Consider the following 20407-nt stretch of genomic DNA (forward strand, 5'->3'; position numbering starts at 1 on the left):
AATGGTGATTAAAGATGGGGAATGAGCTAGGCTAAGACATGTCTGGAAAATGTCTACAATTAGACAAGCCTTCAGGGAGAGTTAGAATCTCATGAGAAATTAAGTATACAGTTTTACCTCCAAATCAGACTTCCCTAAGGCTAATGACTTGGCTTGTAGGCTGAAATACAAAATGTCTTCGAATATGCCCTCATTTTTTTCTGGATTATTTTTTGGTAGGTGTGGGGGTTTGAGGGAGGGGTGTGAATTTTAAACCTCTTTAAACTAGTCATCAACTTTGAGTGTTAGATTAGAGACAGCTGGATACCAGCATATTCTAAGAAGCTTAAAGTATGAAAAAGGTCTCAAATTTAACTCTGACACTGGATAGGAGCTACAGTGATGCTCTGGCAGGTTCTGCACCTCCCTGCCTGCCTGCCACCTGGCAGGAAGTTATCCACCTAAAAATTCCATCAGGACACAATTCTGAGCCTACATAGTCTATTGCAAAGAACTCTGTTCCAGCAGCAGTTTTACCTCTGTCACTAACTTTTTCATGATTTAAATCTCTTGCCCTGACATATAATATAGACAATACATATCCCAGAAAGGTGTAGGTAGTAAAAATAAAGTACTCTACATCATGGTTTCTTAACCTCAACCCGATTGATATTTTGAGAGAGATAATTTTTTGTTGTGGGGACTACCCTATACATTGTAGAATATTTAGGAGCTTCCCTGGCTTCTACCCATTAAATGCCAGTAGCATCTCTCCCCCAGTCTCAGTTGTGACAAACAAAAATGTCTCCAGACATTGCCAAATGACTTGCGGTGGGGGCAGGGTGCATGAGGGGACAAACTCAATCATGGTTGAGAAGCAGTGCTATACATGAAAGAGCAATGAAAAATGAAAAGCACTACATAGATAAGAGATGACAGTACCTTTAAGAATATAGGGGGAGCCGAGGCCGGTTTGGCTCAATGGATAGAGCGTCAGCCTGCGGACTGGGGGGTCCCGGGTTCGATTCCGGTCGGGGACATGTACCTTGGTTGTGGGCACATCCCCAGTGGGGGATGTGCAGGAGGCAGCTGATCGATGTTTCTCTCTCATCGATGTTTCTGGCTCTCTATCTCTCTCCCTTCCTCTCTGTAAAAAGTCAATAAAATATATTTTAAAAAAAAAAGAATATAGGGGGAAATTATAGGATCATAATAGATAAAAAAATTAAAAAATCACTTACCTAATATATACAAGAAGCTTGTTGCCCATAACAACTTGTTCATCTAAAATAGAAAATTTATCATCAGCAATTCTCTCTCAAAACCTTTTCAGCAATATAATCGTTATGTGGAAACAAAAAAATAAAACCTGGCATTTAAGGTAAAGTAAGTATATCCACAAGTAACAGAAAACTGAGATAAGACCACTTTATTATTTTTAGAATTCCCATTAGAATCTTTTCACAGACACAAAATCAATGAGTCATTCAAGGATGCATATAGAAGAAATGGACTGAGGGTAGAGATCTATGTATTGTTGGCTTTACCAATAGCTTTGGACCAGGGGAAGGTGTAGAGCAGGCAACGAGTTGAATTATGGGTCATGACCAATTAATATTAAGGCATCTTAACATCTTCTCATTTGTAACGGGACTCTTACCACCTATGGTGCTCTAGGGCTGAGAAGGCCACGGCTCACAAATATTTGAGATACTGACTAAATGATCTTTAGGACCCTTTGTATTCTAAGTTAGGTCTAAAGTGTAAGAGTCTGTCATCTGGTAATATACACCTATTTCTTGATTAAAAGAAATTGGAAATATAATTAGACCAAGTTTTATGCCAAGAAGTCATGGGCAACAGAATAGAGTAGGAGCACCAACACTGAGTGAAGTGATCAGTAACTCTTGTGGTGTGCAGATTATAGGAATTTGTGGTTGGTAATAAATGACGGGCTGAAGTTTCTATTTTTGATATATGAATACTAGACAGAATACAAGTGTATATCTCTTCTTTAATCAGTAATCCTTTATAAATACTCCAAATCTATGTTAAGTGCAAATAAATTTGAATTGCTCAAAATTAAATGAATTATTTTATCCTGCTTCAATTCAAATTTAATTTAACTTAAATTAATAAACTTTATTTTTAGAGAAGTTTTAATTGGGTTTACAGCAAAATTGAGAGGAAGGTACAGAGATTCCCATATACCCCTATCCATATCCCCATACCACACAATCACCCCCACTATCAACATCCCACACCGGAGTGCTATGTTTCTTATAATCAACTAGAGGCCCGGTGCACAAAAATTTGTGCACTCGGGGGGGAAGGGGGGGTTCCCTCAGCCCGGCCTGTGCCCTCTCGCAGTCTGGGACCCCTCGGGAGATAACGACCTGCTGGCTTAGGCCTGCTCCTGGGTGGCAGAGGGCAGGCCCAATCCCTAGGTGCAGCCCCTGGTTGGGCTCAGAGCAGGGCCGATTGGGGAGTTGGGGGGCCGCCCCCTGTCATGCACAGAGCAGGGCAGATTGGGAGGTTGCGATGCCACCCTCAGTCACGCTCAGGGTAGGGCTGATTGGGGGGTTGGGGCACTGCCCCCTATCACACTCAAGGCAGGGTCAATGGGGAGGTTGCGGCGCCACCCTCTGTGATGCACAGAGCAGGGCCAATCAGGGGGTTGGGGCGCTGCCCCCTGTCACTCACAGAGCAGGGCCAATCAGGGGGTTGGGGCGCTGCCCCCTGTCACTCACAGAGCAGGGCCCATCAGGGGGTTGGGGAGCTCCCCCCTGTCACGCACAGAGCAGGGCCCATCAGGGGGGTTGGGGGTCCGTACCCTGTCACACACAGAGCAGGGCCCATCAGGGGGTTGGGGAGCTCCCCCCTGTCATGCACAGAGCAGGGCCGATCAGGGGGTTGGGGCACTGCACCCTGTCACATTCAGGGCAGGGCCAATGGGGAGGTTATGGCTCTACCCTGTCACACACAGAGCAAGGCCCGTGGAGGGGGGTTGAGGCGCCACCCTCTATCACCCACAGAGCAGGGCCAATCAGGGGGATGGGGCGCCACCACTGTCACACTCAGGGCAGGGCCGATGGAGAGGTTATGGCTCTACCCTGTCACACACAGAGCAGGGCCCATGGCGGGGGGGGGGGGGGGGGGGGGGGGGGGTTGGGGCGCCGCACCCTGTCACACACAGAGCAGGGCTGATCAGGGGATTGGAGAGCTCCCCCCTATCACACACAGAGCAGGGCCCGTGGGGGGATGGGTTGGGGCGCCGCACCCTGTCAAGCACAGAGCCCCAGGGCAATCAGAGGGTTGGGGAGCTCCCCCCTATCAGGCACAGAGCAGGGCTGATCAGGGGGTTGGGGCGCCTTTCCCTGTCACGAACAGAGCAGGGCGGATAGGGAGGTTGTGGCCCCGCCCCCTGTCACACACAGAGCCACAGTTGATCAGGGGTTTTGGGCGCTGCCCCCTGTCACGCTGATCCCGGTGGCGGAAGGCATATTACCCTTTTACTATATAGAATAGAGGCCTGGTGCACAGGTGGGGGCTGGCTGGTTTGCCCTGAAGGGTGTCCTGGATCAGGGTGGGGGTCCCCACTGGGGTGCCTGGCCAGTCTGGCTGAGGGGCTGAGGGCTGTTTTCCGGGTGGCGAGTGACTAAAGCTCCCAACCGCTCCCTGTTTTCTTTTTTTTGTTTTCTTTTTTATTCTGGGACAGCTTTAGCTCTGAGGCCTCACTGCTGAAAACATGGATACAATGTTTCGGTCTGGCTGGGTTTCAGTCCGCTGGTTTCTGGGGTTTTGTTTAGCTTCTTATTTGCAACATAGTACATAGTTGCTTAGACTTGCAGTTGAGAGGCCAGCAAGTGAGGCGGGGAACGTTGGAGTCCGCAGCAAGCAAGCCTCATGTTCGCTTCCAGCTGCCTGGCTGCCAGCCGCCATCTTGGCTGACAGTTAATTTGCATATACTCACTGATTAGCCAATGAAAAGGGTAGCGGTTGTACGCTAATTACCATGTTTCTCTTTTATTAGTGTAGATGAACCTACATTGACGCATCATTATCATCTAAAGTCCATATTTTACAGAAAGGTTCACTCTTGTGGTGCACATTCTATAGGCTTTGACAAATATATAATGACATGTATCCACCAATATAGTGTCAGACAGAATAGTTTCACTGTCCTAAAAATCCCAAGGTCTACCTACTCATCTCTCCCTCCCTCCCCACTAACCTCTAGCAAACACTGATCCTTTTACTGTCTCCATAATTTTGCCTTTCCACAATGTCACATAACTGGAATCATACAGTAGGTAGCCTTTTCAGATTGGCTTCGTTCACTTAGTAATATGCATATGTTTCCTCCATGTTTTTTCATGGCTTGATAGCTCATTTCTTTTTAGTACTGAATAATATTCCATTGTCTGGATATACCACAGTTTATTCATCCATTCATCTACTAAAAAACAACTTGATTGCTTGCAAATTTTGGTAATTAGGAAGAAAGCTGCTATAAACATCTGTATGCAGTTTTTGTGCAGACATAAGTTTTCTACTCCTTTGGGTAAATACCAAAGAGAGCAATTGCTAGATCATATGGTAAAAATATGTTTACTTTTGTAAGAAATCACCAAAATGTTTTCCACAGTAGTGGTACCATTTTCCAAATTAAAACCAAAACAAAATAAATAAAGACTGAAATAAATGAGAGAGGAAAGAAAAATAAAGAACATCAATAAAATCATAATTGTTTTTTTAAAAAACTAACAAAATTGACAAACCTTTAGCTAGACAGACCAAGAAAAGGAGAGAATACTCAAATTACAAAAATCATTACTAAGAGATATCACTGCTGACCTTCCAGAAATAAATGACAAGAGAATACCCTAGACCTGTGGTCGGCAAACCGCGATTCGCGAGCCACATGCGGCTCTTTGGCTCCTTGAGTGTGGCTCTTCCACAAAATACCACATGCGGGTGCGCACGTACAGTGCGATTGAAACTTCGTGGCCCATGCGCAGAAGTCGGTATTTTGTGGAAGAGCCGGTATTTTGTGGAAGAGTCACACTCAAGGGGCCAAAGAGCCGCATGTGGCTCTCGAGCCGCGGTTTGCCGAGCCGCAGTTTGCCGACCACTGCCCTAGACAATATACACCAATAAATTTGATAACACATATAATATGAACAAATTCCAAGTACACAAACTTCCAAACTGAAGCAATAGATAATCTACATAGACTTAACAAGCAGAGACTAAATTAGTAATTTTAATACTTCCCAAAAAGAATATCCCAGGACCACATGGCTTTATTAATGAACTCTACCAAACACTGAAAGAGCGCCAATCCTTCAGAAACTCTAAAAATCACACACCAAAAAAACAGGAGGGCACTTCCCAATTCATTCTATGAGGCAAGTATAACAAAATATCAAATATACTTTATACCAAGACTAGCAAAAAATATGAGAAGAAAATAAACTACAGAACAATATCTTTTATGAATATAGACATAAAAACACTCAAAAGATAACACTAGCAAACTCAATCCAACAACGTGTAAAAAAAAGTATACATCATGACCAAGTAGGATTATCCCAAGAATGTAAGATTTGTTTAACACATAAAAATCAATGAATCTTATAGACCATATCAACAAAGGACAAAACCCACAAGATTACCTTAATAGATGCAGGGAAAAACCTTTGATCAAATTCAACTCTTTCATGTTAAAGACACTCAACAAACTAGGAACAGAAGGAAACATCCTCAAGCTGATAAGGCCATCTCCAAAAAACCCACAGTCAACATCCCATTTAATGGCGAAAGACCAAATTCTTTCCCCCTTAGATTAGGAAAAAGATAAGAATAGTCATTCTTGCTATTTCTGTCAAACACTATACTGGAAATTCTAGCGAAGCCAATTAGGGAAGAAAAAAATAAATAAAAGAAGTGCGTATGAGAAAGGAAGAAGTAAAACTACCTCTACAGCTGACATGATCTTATATATTTAGAAAATTCTAAAAACTCCATTAAAAATTAGAATAAATGAATTCAGCAAGAATGCAGGAGATAAGATCAATATACAAAAAATCAATTTCATTTCTATACACTAGCAATGAACATTCCAAAACTGCAGTTGCCCAAGAAAATGAACACATGCCCACACAAAAATTTATTTACAGGTAGGGATCAGCGATGGGGGATAGGGCAACATACCGGATACCACATAGTGATGAAACCGTTCTATATCTTGACTTTATGTGAATATCTGGTTGTGATACGGTGCTTTAGTCTTGCAAAATGTTATCATTGGGAAAATGGTAATGAGTACACAGGATCTCTTGTCTCATTTCTTACAACTGCATGTGAATCTCTAATTTCCTTACAATAAAAAGTTTAATTAAAAACAAAATTCACCACAAATGTTGTAGCATTACTTATAATTGCTCCAAACTGGAAGCAACTCAAATGCCCATCAACTGGTAAATGAATAAACAAATGATGGTATATCCAATTCATGAAATACCATTCAGCAGTAAAAGGGAATGAAATATTCATACATGCAATAACATGGGTGAATCTCCAAACATTATGCTAAATGAAAGAAATACAACATCAAAAATAACATACTGTAGGATCTATTTACATGAAATGTGTGACAGAAAGTAAATAGGTGATTGTCTAGGTTAGACTGCTGGCAAAGGATAGAGCACAAAAGGGAAGGAGGAAACTTTTTAGTGTGAAGAAACTATACATAGTTCTCACTACAAATTTCATTATGGTGGCAGTTACATGATTATATACAATTACCAAAAATTACGCTGTACACATAAACTTGGTGAATTTTATGATATTTAAATAATATCTTAAAATACAAGAAAAAGAAAAAAAAGAAGGCTTAGAAAAATACCTGTTAGTGTCTTTCCTGCATTCAGAGGAGGAGCAATGACTTTGAAAAGTTTCTGCATAAAAATGAAATAGGAAAACAATCACCATCATTTTTCAAGAAGAGTATTTTTTAAAAGATAATCACAAATCTTATGCTATTAATCATCTTTCTCTGACTGAATTAGACAGTCATATACTATTGAAATTAACTATAAAAACTTTTAATGTGGACATGAACTGTTTTAGAAGGATCACTGGGAAACAGTCATTGTCATATTCCTCACTGAAAGAAACCATTTAATAAACATCAGTTTGATGAAGGTCTTTGTTGAGATTATAATTTCTTATACAAGATATCCTTAGCTTTCTTAAAAAAAACAGTAAGCAAGTGAAGGGATTAATAACCCACCAAAATGGTAATGAAGATTACTTTAAACTGAAATCATCTGAACGATCAGCAGCCACAGACAGAAACATTACCTAAATTCAGACAGAGCCTCTGAAAATACAAGATTAATGGCAAAACTAACTGGCCTTCCCGCAAAAGAGTTTTCTCTTTGGGAGAAGACTGACCCTTAGCACTGGAAAATGCAAATGCAGTTCTATATTAACACCAAAAAGCCCAATAAAACCATCCATACTTCTCCATAAAGCCCTAAATCTCTCCCCATAGAACATTTTGTTAAACTGGTATATAAACTTTTACTACTGGCTATTCAGTGAGTTACTCATCACTGTAAGCTGCCAGTACACAAGTGAATAAATCTTGTCTTTTCTGCTATTAATCTGACTATTATCAGTAAATTCACAGCTTTCCCCCACCAATGGGACCTAAGTTGATAGAGGAGGTTTTCCTCTCAATACAAGGCACTACTTTTACTCCAGAAGCAACCACAACTAGAACTAAAAAAAGATGTGAGACTATAGTAGCCATCTCAAATTTGATGACTGTCCTTCATTCTACAAAATTTCAAAAGACAGGACAACTCCCTTTAATTTAGACCTTTGTAAGTACTAAAATAACTAAACTTTAAAGACTGAAAAGAGATTTTCTTATTGGCAGAGAATTATAAAAGAAATAATAAAATGCATCTAACCTCCCACTGCTAAAATCTCTAAATGACTATTTAATAACAAGTACCGAGCTCCTGGTGACAGTCATTAAACTTGAAAACTACTCTTAACACAAAAAAAGGCAACCTCAGTGTGCCATGTGAGATACACAGGTATAAATGCAAACCAGATTTTGAATAAAAAACCCACATAAAACAAAAACTTCAAAAGCAACAATAACAAAAAACCACCAATCATTTTTTTCAACATAGACTGCATCAAATTAGAATCTGCTTTAAGGACTTATTTTGAAAGTAGGAACTGCATTAATCCTTCCTAATTGTGGTTTAGTAGTGGGGCAGAGAACAGTTCTGCGGGCAGGGCGGCTCTGGACCTCACTGAGTAGGCAGCTGATGGCTCTTTCTCTGGGTGAGGAAGCAGCTGATAGGTGTTAAGAATAAAAAATACTTATCTGACACACAATCAGGGTCAAAAGCAGAGGAAGAGAGCTGTGGCTCTCATTTGGAAAACTGACCAAGAAAAGAGGTGCATCCAAAACTGAAGGAGTTATGAATGAGAGGGATACCCAGCAAGCTAAATGCATTTAAAGAAGACTGAATTATCATGAAATTACTGCTGACTTAATAATACTGAAGATAGTTTTGCATGGCCATTAAGTATGAAAAAAAGTTGACTGGATGCCTTCAGCAGATGCCTGGCTCTTCTGAGCCAGGCGATTAGTCACTGTAATAAAGCAATGGGCCGGCAGGACACATTGCATTATCCACAATTCTGTCTTCAAATATAAAGCAAATAACAAGGAGGATACGGGTGTGTGTGTTTTTCTTTTTAAAATGCTCTTTAGATGCTCTTTTCTGTTGGTAAGGAGAATAAGAAATTATACTTACATAATGAATGCTACAAAATTCTGAACTTGGAAAAGCAACAAACCAGCAATTAACACATAATTACCTCTCAACATTTTCAGGACCTTCCCCAGCAGACTATATCTACAAATAATATTACTCAATAGTACATTTATTATATACAATAACAATAATATATTTCTTATACCTTTTGGAAAAGCTATTATAATATCAAAAGATTCTTCAGAAAAAAACTTAAAGTCTAACAGGCATGCATTACTTTTTATTTTCTACTAGAGGCCTGGTGACAAATTCATGCACCAGTGGGGTCCCTCAGCCTGGCCTGTGGGATCGGGCCGAAACCAGCTCTCTGACATCCCCCGAGGGGTCCCAGATTGCGAGAGAGTGCAGGCCAGGCTGAGGGACCCCACTGGTGCACGATCAGGGCCAGAGAGGGACACGGGAGGTTGGCCAGCTGGGGAAGGGACCGCAGGAGGGCTCCAGGGTATGTCCATCCCGTCTCGCTCAGTCCCTAAAGGCCGGACCCCAGCAGCAAGCTAATCTACCGGTTGGAGTATCTGCCCCCTGGTGGTCAGTGCACATCATAGCAACTGGTTGACTGTCTGCCCCCTGGTGGTCAGTGCACATCAAAGCGAGTGGTTGAGTGGCCTTAGCATATCATTAGCATATTACACTTTGATTGGTTGACCAGACGACTGAACGACCGGAAACTTAGCATATTAGGCTTTTATTATATAAGATACTAGAGGTCTGGTGCATGAAATTCTTGCACTCAGGGGGGAGGGGGATGCCTCAGCCTGGCCTGTGCTCTCTCGCAGACCAGAAGCCCTTGGGGGATGTCCAACTTAGGCCCGCTCCCTCTGGAGCGGGCCTAAGCCGTCAGTCAGACATCCTTAGCGCTGTGGGAGCACACTGACCACCAGTAGGCAGCTCCTGCATTGAGTGACTGCCCCCTGGTGGTCAGTGCATGTCATAGCGACCGGTTTGTTCTGCCGTTTGGTCAATTTGCATATTGGCCTTTTATTATATAGGATTATTCCCTGATATTTAAATACTTATGCAGATATAAAAAAGCAATGGAAGAAAATGTGAAATTAAAGGGTAATTAACAAATTCTCAAATGGCTACAAGCCTAATCTAAAATAAATTTTAAAAATTATTCTATGAAAACAGAAACTATTCAAAGAAAATATAAAATAGGGAAAAAAACACTAAAAGACAATATTAAATATGTGTTCAAGATAGGAAGTATCTTACCTCCATTGGACTAATAAACTCATTCATGCCTCTGTTGTAAACATAGATCATGGCATCATATAGATGATTTTCCCAACACATGAGAACTACCTGTAAAAAGGAAAAGTTGCTTGGTCGATACAATTGAATAAGTCTAACCAATTATGACCCTTAAACCTCTAAGAATGGAGAAGATCTTGAATTCTCCTCCCTAATTTTTCTAATTCCTTCTCTGCAAAAAAATTGAAACTGAAGTACTCAAACACAGGCCCTGATAAGAGCTGTTGTAGGTTCAATACTACTATTAGTAGTATAAGAAATACTTCTAAACATCTTCCAATACCTAATTTTATTTTGTCTCTATTCTCACCTTTTCCATATTCATTTTAGCTTTGGTCAATAGGTCTACAAATATTTGCTGAACAACTACAAGCAGGTCCTCTTCTAGGCACTGGGGATAAAGTGATGGATCTAGTCCCCACCCTTACAGATCTTCCAATCATCTTAGACACTAACTAAAAGAAGGGAGGGGCACCAAATGGTATGTGAGCTATGACTTAGGGAAGATACTCAAGTAGACAAATAATTCATATCACAATTATACAACTGTGATAAGTACAATAAAGGAACCTGGTTTGGTCTGGAGTATTCAGGAACTCATCCCTAAAGGAGCAACATTTAAGGTAGGACAAAAAGGATGCATGTATGTGAGCCAAAGGCACAGGTGGAAACTGGGAACTCTGCAGGCAGAAATAGTAAGGAATTTGAAATGTTTAAGAATGGAGAGAAATCAATTTGAGAAAATATTTAGGAAGAGGAGTAAAGATGACTGAAGTATAGAGTACTCTGTGTTCTGTTCCTATGAGAGTCGTACTATCCTACTGAGTGATGAGGAGAGGGCTGGAGTAGAAGAGTAGAGATCGGCAAAAGAGAATGAATGATAAGGGATAGTAGAGAGATAAGAGTAAAAGTCAAAGTGAGGTGTAATGGGAGAGCCTTTCTAGACAAAGGCAGGTTCTCTTCCCTGACTACCCTCCTCTTAGTCAGTACCATGATCTTTACTGATGACTAGGACATTTACAGCTTCAGTCCTAATCCAACCTCTAAACCATATATCTCATCACTTACTGCTATTTTCACCTGAATATCTAGTAGCTATCTCAAAATAAAATGGCAAAACAGAATTCCTGATTTTTGTCTCCCAACCCTAGACCTACACCAATCTTCCAAACTTCTTAAATAAATCACTACTGTTTCTCAAGCCAAAAAACTAGACATCATTAAATTTCCCCCTCCCCCAACCACCGCCACCCAGTTCATCAGCAAAACAGTTGTACCTCCAAAACATCCAAAACCAGGCCCTCTCTCTCCATCTCACTGCTACCATCTTTGGCCAGGACCACCTCCTGGACCAGCTCCTAACTAGTCTCCTTGCTTCTTCTGTCCTTAGCCCTCACCCCTTCTTCTGTTACTCCTAAAGCAAACCAGAGAATCTTGCTTAAAACTTTTACCTTGCCCTGAAAGGTCTACCTCTCTCTCTTTCAAAGAGTCTCCAACTCTGTTTGCCTTTTATCTGTTACTTTAACGCCTAAGGCACACATAAAAATATTTTTTTCATTAGCTGTTGCTTTTACCTATTGCAATCTTCTTCTCCGAGATCTTTACATTAGTGATTCCTTCTTGTCCTTCGGAACCACTCAAGGTTGCTTCCTCAGAAAGTCTTTCTATAATTAGCCAATCTAAAGTAGACTATTCTCTCCCTACAAGATTGCCTGTTTGACTTTTAATATAACACTTGATTTTGGATATTTCTAATTTGTTTACTTATCTGCTAATTGTCTAACTTTTTGCTAAAATGTAAGCCTTAACAGAGGGCAACCCTTGTCCACTAGGGTCCATAAAACATCCTTAGAACCTCACATTCAATAAACGCTCCTTGAATTAATGAACAAAATGCTGTTCATCTGAAAGAGTAAATAAAACATGAAAAATATCAGTTGATATGTGGACATGGAAGTCATTGCTAACTGTGGTGAAAGCAAAATTGAAGAGTTATTAGAATATAAAAAAAGGAAATAGCAATTTAGACAATGCTTTCAAGAAATCAGTGACTGGGAAGAATGAGATGGGGTAACCTCAGGGAAGAAGGAAAGCAGGATTGATATGGAGAAAAAGGAAACTGAAGGAGAAATTTTTTGATTGTTTTAACGTGAAAAAGATTAGAATTTATTTACATAGTATTGGGGGAAAGCTTAAATGTTAGAAAGAGAAATTTCTCCTATATTGTGATAGGTAAATAAAGCTAGGCTGATAACATGCTCTCAAACCACCAGACCAATTATCAGACTGTAAATACTATGCCAAATTACCCATATAATACAAAGGCATATATAACGGAGGATCTGGTTTTACTTTACTCTTTACTCACAGCCATTCATAAAGAGCTTCTAGGAAGGAAACAATAACCATTTCTCTAAACCCTTCATTTCTATGTAATTTTGCAAATTAAAAGAAAACTTTTGGCCTATCTAAGATCTTTGTAAGTTACCCTTATTTTAGTTTAACAGGGCTTAGTGGCTTAGCAACTTTGTGCCTTTGCAGGAGCAGCATGTTCATTATTAGGACTAATGTGGAAATAAAGAGGTAAATTGTGAAACATCTTAGGCCAGAATACATACTGCTCCTCAAATAAGGGCTGAAAACTTGCTATAGAAACCTCAGATATACTGGAAACATATTATCAAACAAGATAGCAGATCATTCTGAGATGTCCTATACTTTGCTTCTTATACTATTTCAAAGCTCAATGCATGATAATTATCAACTCTGGACTTAGAAACTATCTTTTATTTTTAAAAAATAGCACCATACTCTTAAAGTAAAAATATTTTATTATTCCTGTGAAAGTACTCAGTTGAAATACACTTGCAGGATGAAAACTGTAGTCGTTAACAAACAGATAAAAAAGGACCAGTCAATAAAGAACAGTCCTAAGAAACATACTGACAAATAGAAGTTTATAAGACATCATAGCAAGAGTGCTCAGTAAGTAACCGGGGTTGACAGATGGCAGAGTGAGGTCCAATCAGTCAGGTAAACACAGGGTTGGGCAAAAGTAGGTTTATAGTTATTTGTATGGAAAATAATACAATGATTAATAAATAATAGTACAAGAATAAACTATTTCACATATAACTGTAAACCTACATTTGTCCCACCCTGTATAATCAATAAAGGAATGATGTTTAATCTATAAGTTAGTAGACTGTCTATAAACTCACCTGCTGAATATCTAAGCTGGTGATATCCATATGTACAATGAGAGCTTCCACATTTTCCATTAACTTTTTATCTTGGAAATGAACAAGCAAGTCTTTCATTACCTGGGGTGTGATCCCCACCAATTTATCACTTAAAATATATGGCTCAAGGCACTCCAAAAACACTCCTTTGGCCACTGAATTCTCACTTAATTTGTCATACATCTGGCTAAATAAAAGATCTCTATAACAGAAAGAAAAAGACATACAAACTTTTAGGAACATTCCAAACATCCATTAAATCCAATCTGCTAAATATATCCTCTTTTTTCTATTTCAACTTACAAAAGTTTATTAAAAACAGTAACAATATTTGCATGGGTCTTTATATTATGAAAATCTTAATATATGCCTTTTTTTTTTTAATACAAAAACTATGCTAGTCCTATATACCTGTCAGTATTCTTTATTTTTTTACTAGATGTATAATCTCTTTAGATGTGTATCATGTCAATTGTGAAAAGTGCAAATGGTTCATCCACAGGTGAGGACTCTCATGACAAGTTCCACAAAAAGGTCAGGACAGATTCTGAACAGAGTGGGATAGGGTCTTGTCCCTTTTAAAGTCCTGGAAGGGGCAGACAATAAACAGACTGGCTGCAACTCATCAGAACCACAGCCACTTTTCAATAAACAGTATTTGCAATATCCGGGGGGTGGGGGAGAGGGAGAAGCGGGGTCCATATCCTTTTTATTTCATATCCACAAATGTAATTTCTGCATCATTTCCCCCTTTGCTTCATATTTATCAAAGAGTATTTTTCATGTTAGTTTAATTTTAATCAATAATCCATCACATGTTTGTGATTACAAATTACTAGCCAAGTAAAAGAAACTGAAATTAATGAAGCTTTACTATAAGAAACATAAAGTGAGAGTAACTCTAATGAATTTAAAGAAAATGTCAGATTTGCCAGTGCTTGCACTCTGCAACGTGTTGTTAAAAACAACATGCTAGGGAAGATAATTATATATTTTAGTTCAGCACAAAAGCCCTGGGGAGGAGAATTAAAGAGCTAAAAATTCAGTAAACAGAGCCTAAAAGTTGACAAACAAGGCATTTCTGCAACACACAGCAGCATGCAATGCTGTAAGATTAATGGCAAAACTCTAAGTTTCTTTCTTAACCAGTCAGAGGCTATAATAAAGAGGTAAGAAAACTAAAATTCAGCAATTCCTAACTACATTTCTAGCTTAAAATAAAAACAAAACAAAATTCTAAGACATGTTCTCATCACTCTGGGAAGGAGGGAGAAAGAAGTACATACAAAATGAGTTTTTAGCTCTTGTCTTTCTGTCTATATTTGGCATTATACTCCTGGTGCCAACTCTCTGTACAGGAAGGGCTAACTTCAAAACTGCTGTTTATCACTTCTAGCTTAGCCTCCCTAAAGCCAGTATAACAGAACATCCATTCTGAATAATCTATATATATCTATATATATAAAAGCCTAAGCGACCACTGCAACCGAACGGACGACCAAACAAGCTGCGTAAGGCGACCAGGTCGGCAAGAGGGTTAGTGGCAAACGACCGAGCAGCAGGCCTGTGGGATGACCAGGCCGGCAGGGGGGTTAGTGAGGGGTGACCAAACGACCGAGCAGCAGGGTGGGGCAACTAGGCGGGGGGGGGGGGGGGCAGTTAGGGGTGAGCAGGCCAGGGCAGGGGCAATTGGGGGTGACCAGGCTGGCGGGGGGGTGGGGGGAGCAGTAAGGGGCAACCAGGCCGGCGAGGGGGGAAGTTAGGGGCGACCAGGCTGTGAAATACAGACAGAGAGTTACCTACAAGGGATGTCCCATTAGATTATCAAATGATTTCTCAACAGAAACACATCAGGCCAGAAAGGAATGGAATGAAGTACTCAAAGTGATGCAAAGCAAGGGTCTGAATCCAAGAATACTCTACCCAGCAAGGCTATCATTCAAAATTGAAGGGGAAATCAGGAGCTTCGCAAAAAAAGAAAGGCTAATGGAGTTTATCACTACCACGTTAGCAAAGCAAGAAATGCTAAAGGGATGGTTGTAAAAAGAAGAAATAGAAAGGGAAGAAGGAACACAGGCATAAAGAATAAAAATGGCTACAAACAAGTACCTATCAATAATAACCTTAAATGTAAATGGACTAATGCTCCAATCAAAAGACACAGAATGACTGAATGAATAAGAAAACATGAATCACCTCACAAAAAGGGCTCACACAGACTGAAAGTGAAGGGATGGAAAAATATTTTCCAGGAAAATGGAAATTAAAAAAAAAAAAAAGCAGGGGTAGCAATACTTATATCTGACAAAATAGACCTCAAAGCGAAGGCCATAGCAAGGCATAAGGAAGGCCACTTCATAATAGTAAAGGGATCGATACAACAAGAGGATATAACTCTGGTAAATATATATGCACCCAATGCTGGAGCACCCAAATACATAAAAAATACTTCTGGAAGATATCAAGGGAGAGATAGACAGCAATATAATCATAGTAGGGGACTTTAATATCCGATTGACATCACTGGATAAATCCTTTAAACAAAAAATCAGCAAAGAAACAGCAATCCCATATGACTCACTAGATCAGATAGACTTAATTGAAATCTTCACAACATTTCACCCCAAAGCTACAAAATATACATTCTTCTAAAGTGTGCATGGGACATTTTCAAAGATAGACCACATATTGGTACACAGGCAAAGTCTCTCCAAATTCAAGATTGAAATCATATCAAGTATCTTCTCAGATCACAATGGCATAATATTAGAAATCCACTAAAGCCCTAGCTGGTTTGGCTCAGTGGATAGAGTGCCAGCCTATGGACTAAAGGATCCCGGGTTCGATTCCAGTCAAGGGCACATGTCCAAGTTGTGGGCTCGATCCCCACTGGTGGGCATGCAGGAGGCAGCTGATCAATGATTCTCTCTCATCATTGATGTTTCTATCTCTCTCTCCCTCTCCCTTCCTTTCTGAAATCAATAAAAATATTTTTTTAAAAACTAAATTAAAAAATAAATAAAATGCCATGGAGAACTATGGGAAGTTTGTGTTTTTTAAAAAAGAAATCAACTACATAAAAACAATAAAAAAAATTCAAACACCTGGAGCTAAATAGCATGCTATTAAACGATGATTGGGTTACCAAAGAGATCAAAGAAGAAATAAAAAAACACATCCTGGATTGCCCTGACCGGTTTGGCTCAGTGGATAGAGCGTCGGCCTGCAGACTGAGGGGTCCCGGGTTCGATTCCGGTCAAGGGCACGTACCTTGGTTGCAGGCACATCCCCAGTAGGGGGTGTGCAGGAGGCAGCTGATCGATGTTTCTCTCTCATCGATGTTTCTAATTCTCTATCCCTCTCCCTTCCTCTCTGTAAAAAATCAATAAAATATATTTTAAAAAAAAACAAAAAACCATCCTGGAAACAAATGACAATGAAAACACAACAATCCAAAATCTATAGGACACAGTGAAAGCAGTCCTGAGAGGGAAGTTCATAGCATTACAGGCCTACCTCAAAAAAAAACACAAGAAAAACTAGTAATAAACCATCTAACTATGCAACTTGAAGAATTAGAAAGAGAGCAACAAGGAAAGCCCAGAGTGAGCAGAAGGAAGGAAATAATAAAGATCAGAGTAGAAATAAATGACATAGAGACCAAAAAAAAGAAAAAAATACAAAAGATCAATGAAACCAAGAGCTGGTTCTTTGAAAGCATAAACAAGATTGATGAACCTCTAGCCAGGCTCACCAAGCAGCAAAGAGAGAGGATCCAAATAAACAAAATCAGAAAGGATATATGCACCCCTATGTTCATAGCAGCACAACTTACAATAAAGAGCTGAAATTTGGAAACAGCCTAAGTGCCCACCAGTAGATGAGTGGATTAAAAAACAGTGGTACATCTACACAATGGAATACTACACTGCTGTAAAAAAGGAAGAACTCTTACCATTTGCAACAGCATGGATGGACATGGAGAGCATTATGCTAAGTGAAATAAGCCAGTCAGAGAAAGAGAAAATTCACATAATCTCACTCATTTGTGGAATTTAATGAAAACATAAACTGATGAACAAAAATAGAACCAGAGACATAGAAGCATAGAACAGACCATCAAAATTCAGAGGGAAGGTAGGGGAGGGGGGCGAGGGGGAAGAGATCATCCAAAGGACTTATATGCATGCATATACGTATAACCAATGGACACAGACACTAGGGGGGGTGAGGTCAATGGAGAAAAAGGAGATATATGTAATACTATATGTAATACTTTAAACAATAAAGAATTTTTTTAAAAAAAGGAAATTGTGGAACAGAGACCAAATTGTGAAAATAAAAGTACAAGTCTTCAAAAACAATTTCTTGTCATTTCTGATTTTAAAGAATTAATGAAAAGCTAAATTTTAACCAAAAAAAAATGTGCATAACACATTGACTGGAATGCCATACAGAGAAAAAAATAGTGTGATTCCTGCCATAGAAAGGATTTTACAATATAAAAGAATTCTTAAGGATAAATGGGTCTCCCAAGACTCTCGTTCCTCTAGTACAGTGGTCCTCAACCTTCTGGCCCTTTAAATACAGTTCCTCATGTTGTGACCCAACCATAAAATTATTTTCGTTGCTACTTCATAACTGTAATGTTGCTACTGTTATGAATCGTAATGTAAATATCTGATATGCAGGATGGTCTTAGGCGACCCCTGTGAAAGGGTCGTTCGACTGCCAAAGGGGTCGTGACCCACAGGTTGAGAACCGATGCTCTAGTAGGAGAAGAGAACCCAGAGGGGATGTTAGCACCCACCACAGTAATGGACTGCAAATTATAAAAGAATCAAATTTCTGTAAATTAAATTTTAAGGCTGGCCAGTGTGGCTTAATGGTTGAGCGTCGACCTATGAACCAGGGCACATTCCTGGGTTGCAGCTTGATCCCCAGTGGGAAGCATACAGCAGGCAGCCAATCAATGATTCTCTCTCGTCATTAATGTTTCTATCTCTCTCCCTCTCCATTCCTCTCTGAAATCAATAAAAATGTATTAAAAAAATTTTTTAAACCTAGCCAGTCAAATTCATACCAGTAAATTATAATATAAGAAAGAGGCAACCTGAGTTCAAAATAACTGAATCTGACAGGCCATGTATACTCACTTTCGCTGTAGCAGAAGGCAGTAATCAACTATGACAGGCACCATATCCTGTATAGAAACCATAAAGAAAGCATCAGCCTCATATATTTGTCCAATGGCTCATTGGTTAGACACAACATAAAATGAAAGTGGTTTGTTTAAGACTTCTGGGAGAATATAACTCTATACCATGTTTTTGGTAAACAATTTGGCAGTATGTGTCAAAAGTCGTAGAAATGTGAAAATACTTTACAGTAGTAATTCTATCTAGGAATGTATCCTAATACTTTTAAGAAAAAAATTTATAATGCATTAAGGTATTCACTTCTGTATAGAGACAGGAGAAGGAGGACAGGAGGAAGAAATCAGAATTAAATAGACTACATGAAAATATAATACAGTAAATTTGCTGTTTAAATAAAATATTATGTAGATATTACAAGTTTATAAAGAGTTTACAATAACCTTATGATAAACATTAGGTTAAAAATGTGTATTTATGTCACAATTTTGTAAATTTGCAAAGAAAAAAAACAGAATAAAATACATCAAATGATAACAGGATATAACTAGTCCTGTTGGTAGCTCAGGTAATGAAGGTTGTCCATATTTTGTCATAATCTTCCAAGCTAGCTATTTGAAGTTAATTTAACTTCCCAGTTTCATAATATTTTGATTGCTTTAAATTCATCATGTATAGATTCATATCAAGTGAACAGCAACCCATAATTTTGGCCTTTTAAAGAGAAACAGTTTGAGGGAGAAACAGCTTATTATGACCGAAAATTGTCACAAAACCAAGCATCAGATTTCAGCACTACTCTTTCATTTTCTGCTGGCTGCACAGAAATGGCTTTCTTTTTAAAAAATCCTAGAAGGCCTGAGTTATTAGCAGAAAAAAAATACCATCAGGCGGGAGAAGGCACTATGTGAAGAAAATGCTATATGCTAGCACTTGTTTGACAAAAAAAAGAAAACAGGAACGCTTATTTAAGATTAATATCAGATAAGGGAGTTATAATCCTGAAAGCATTATAGGGCTATTCCTAACTCACCTATCTGCCTCCTTTAATCATCAATATTCTTCTTGGCTACATTCAAAATCCTATTTAGATTCTTCAAAAACAGAACTAAAAATCATACATTTAAAAAGTGTTAAAGTTTTATCAAATTTCAACCCTGAACAAGAACATAGTGGGCCAGATAACCTCAGGGGGGAGAGGGGAGAGAAGAGAATCACCCTAGAAATGCTGAGGAAAATTTAAAAGTATAGCTGAGCTCCCAAAACCGGGTCTAAAGTGAAAAGGGAACTGAAAACCCAAGCAATAAGCCCTGAGCTGTCAACTTAGACTGTCCTATAAATGTTGGGGTCACATAAGAGCTTGTAGCTGAGGTCTTAGAATCTTGCAACATAAAAAAATTGAAGACCCACTCCCTGGCGCCGCTCGTGGGGGGCCTAAATCCTTCTGATCGAGGCCCCCCAAAAAAAAAATTGAAGAAAAGAACTGGCTAAAACTAGGATTCTTGAAGCTGCATCCTTTGTGAAAGGAAATTAGCAGAACAGGGGCGGGGGGGGCGGGGGGGATCTGCCTGTAGACAAAGGAAGATGACAAGAAAGGTTGTCTACCTCAGCCTGGACTCAGTGGGAATGAATCTGTCCTCTCCAAGAAAGAATCAAGACCTTACCTGCAGGTGGATTTGGGATTTGAATTTATACTATCACCTTAGTATGGGACAATCAAGACAGGAAATTAACACAAAAATGACCCTAAAAAGGATACTCCTGAGGTACTTGAAAGAACAAATTCAGAATCTCTCCAGAGATAGTGCTTAGCACCGGTAAAATAAGGCCTACTGATAAAGCCCCACTGAAAATGTACTCAAAATAAAGACTTAAAGCACCTCATGAAATAATGCATCATGAATGA

At 39.3% G+C, this 20407-nt stretch overlaps 1 protein-coding gene across 3 annotated transcripts in view; it reads right to left on the reverse strand.

The window, feature by feature from the left end:
• The window catches only part of VPS8 (VPS8 subunit of CORVET complex), a 245328-nt gene that overhangs the window by 131208 nt on the left and 93713 nt on the right, over nucleotides 1–20407 (reverse strand). For all 3 annotated transcript variants that reach the window (XM_070406658.1, XM_070406657.1, XM_070406659.1), the window contains 5 exons: nucleotides 18502–18548; nucleotides 13325–13547; nucleotides 10065–10154; nucleotides 6890–6941; nucleotides 1221–1263 (listed from right to left, as the gene is read on the reverse strand). In XM_070406658.1, coding sequence (XP_070262759.1) covers nucleotides 1221–1263; nucleotides 6890–6941; nucleotides 10065–10154; nucleotides 13325–13547; nucleotides 18502–18548 — 455 coding nt within the window. The remainder of the gene's footprint in view (nucleotides 1–1220; nucleotides 1264–6889; nucleotides 6942–10064; nucleotides 10155–13324; nucleotides 13548–18501; nucleotides 18549–20407) is intronic.

Source organism: Myotis yumanensis, unplaced genomic scaffold (genome assembly GCF_028538775.1).
Source record: "Myotis yumanensis isolate MYYU_CA2020_CCGP unplaced genomic scaffold, mMyoYum1.0.hap1 SCAF_2, whole genome shotgun sequence".
NCBI classification, from domain to species: Eukaryota; Metazoa; Chordata; class Mammalia; order Chiroptera; family Vespertilionidae; genus Myotis; species Myotis yumanensis.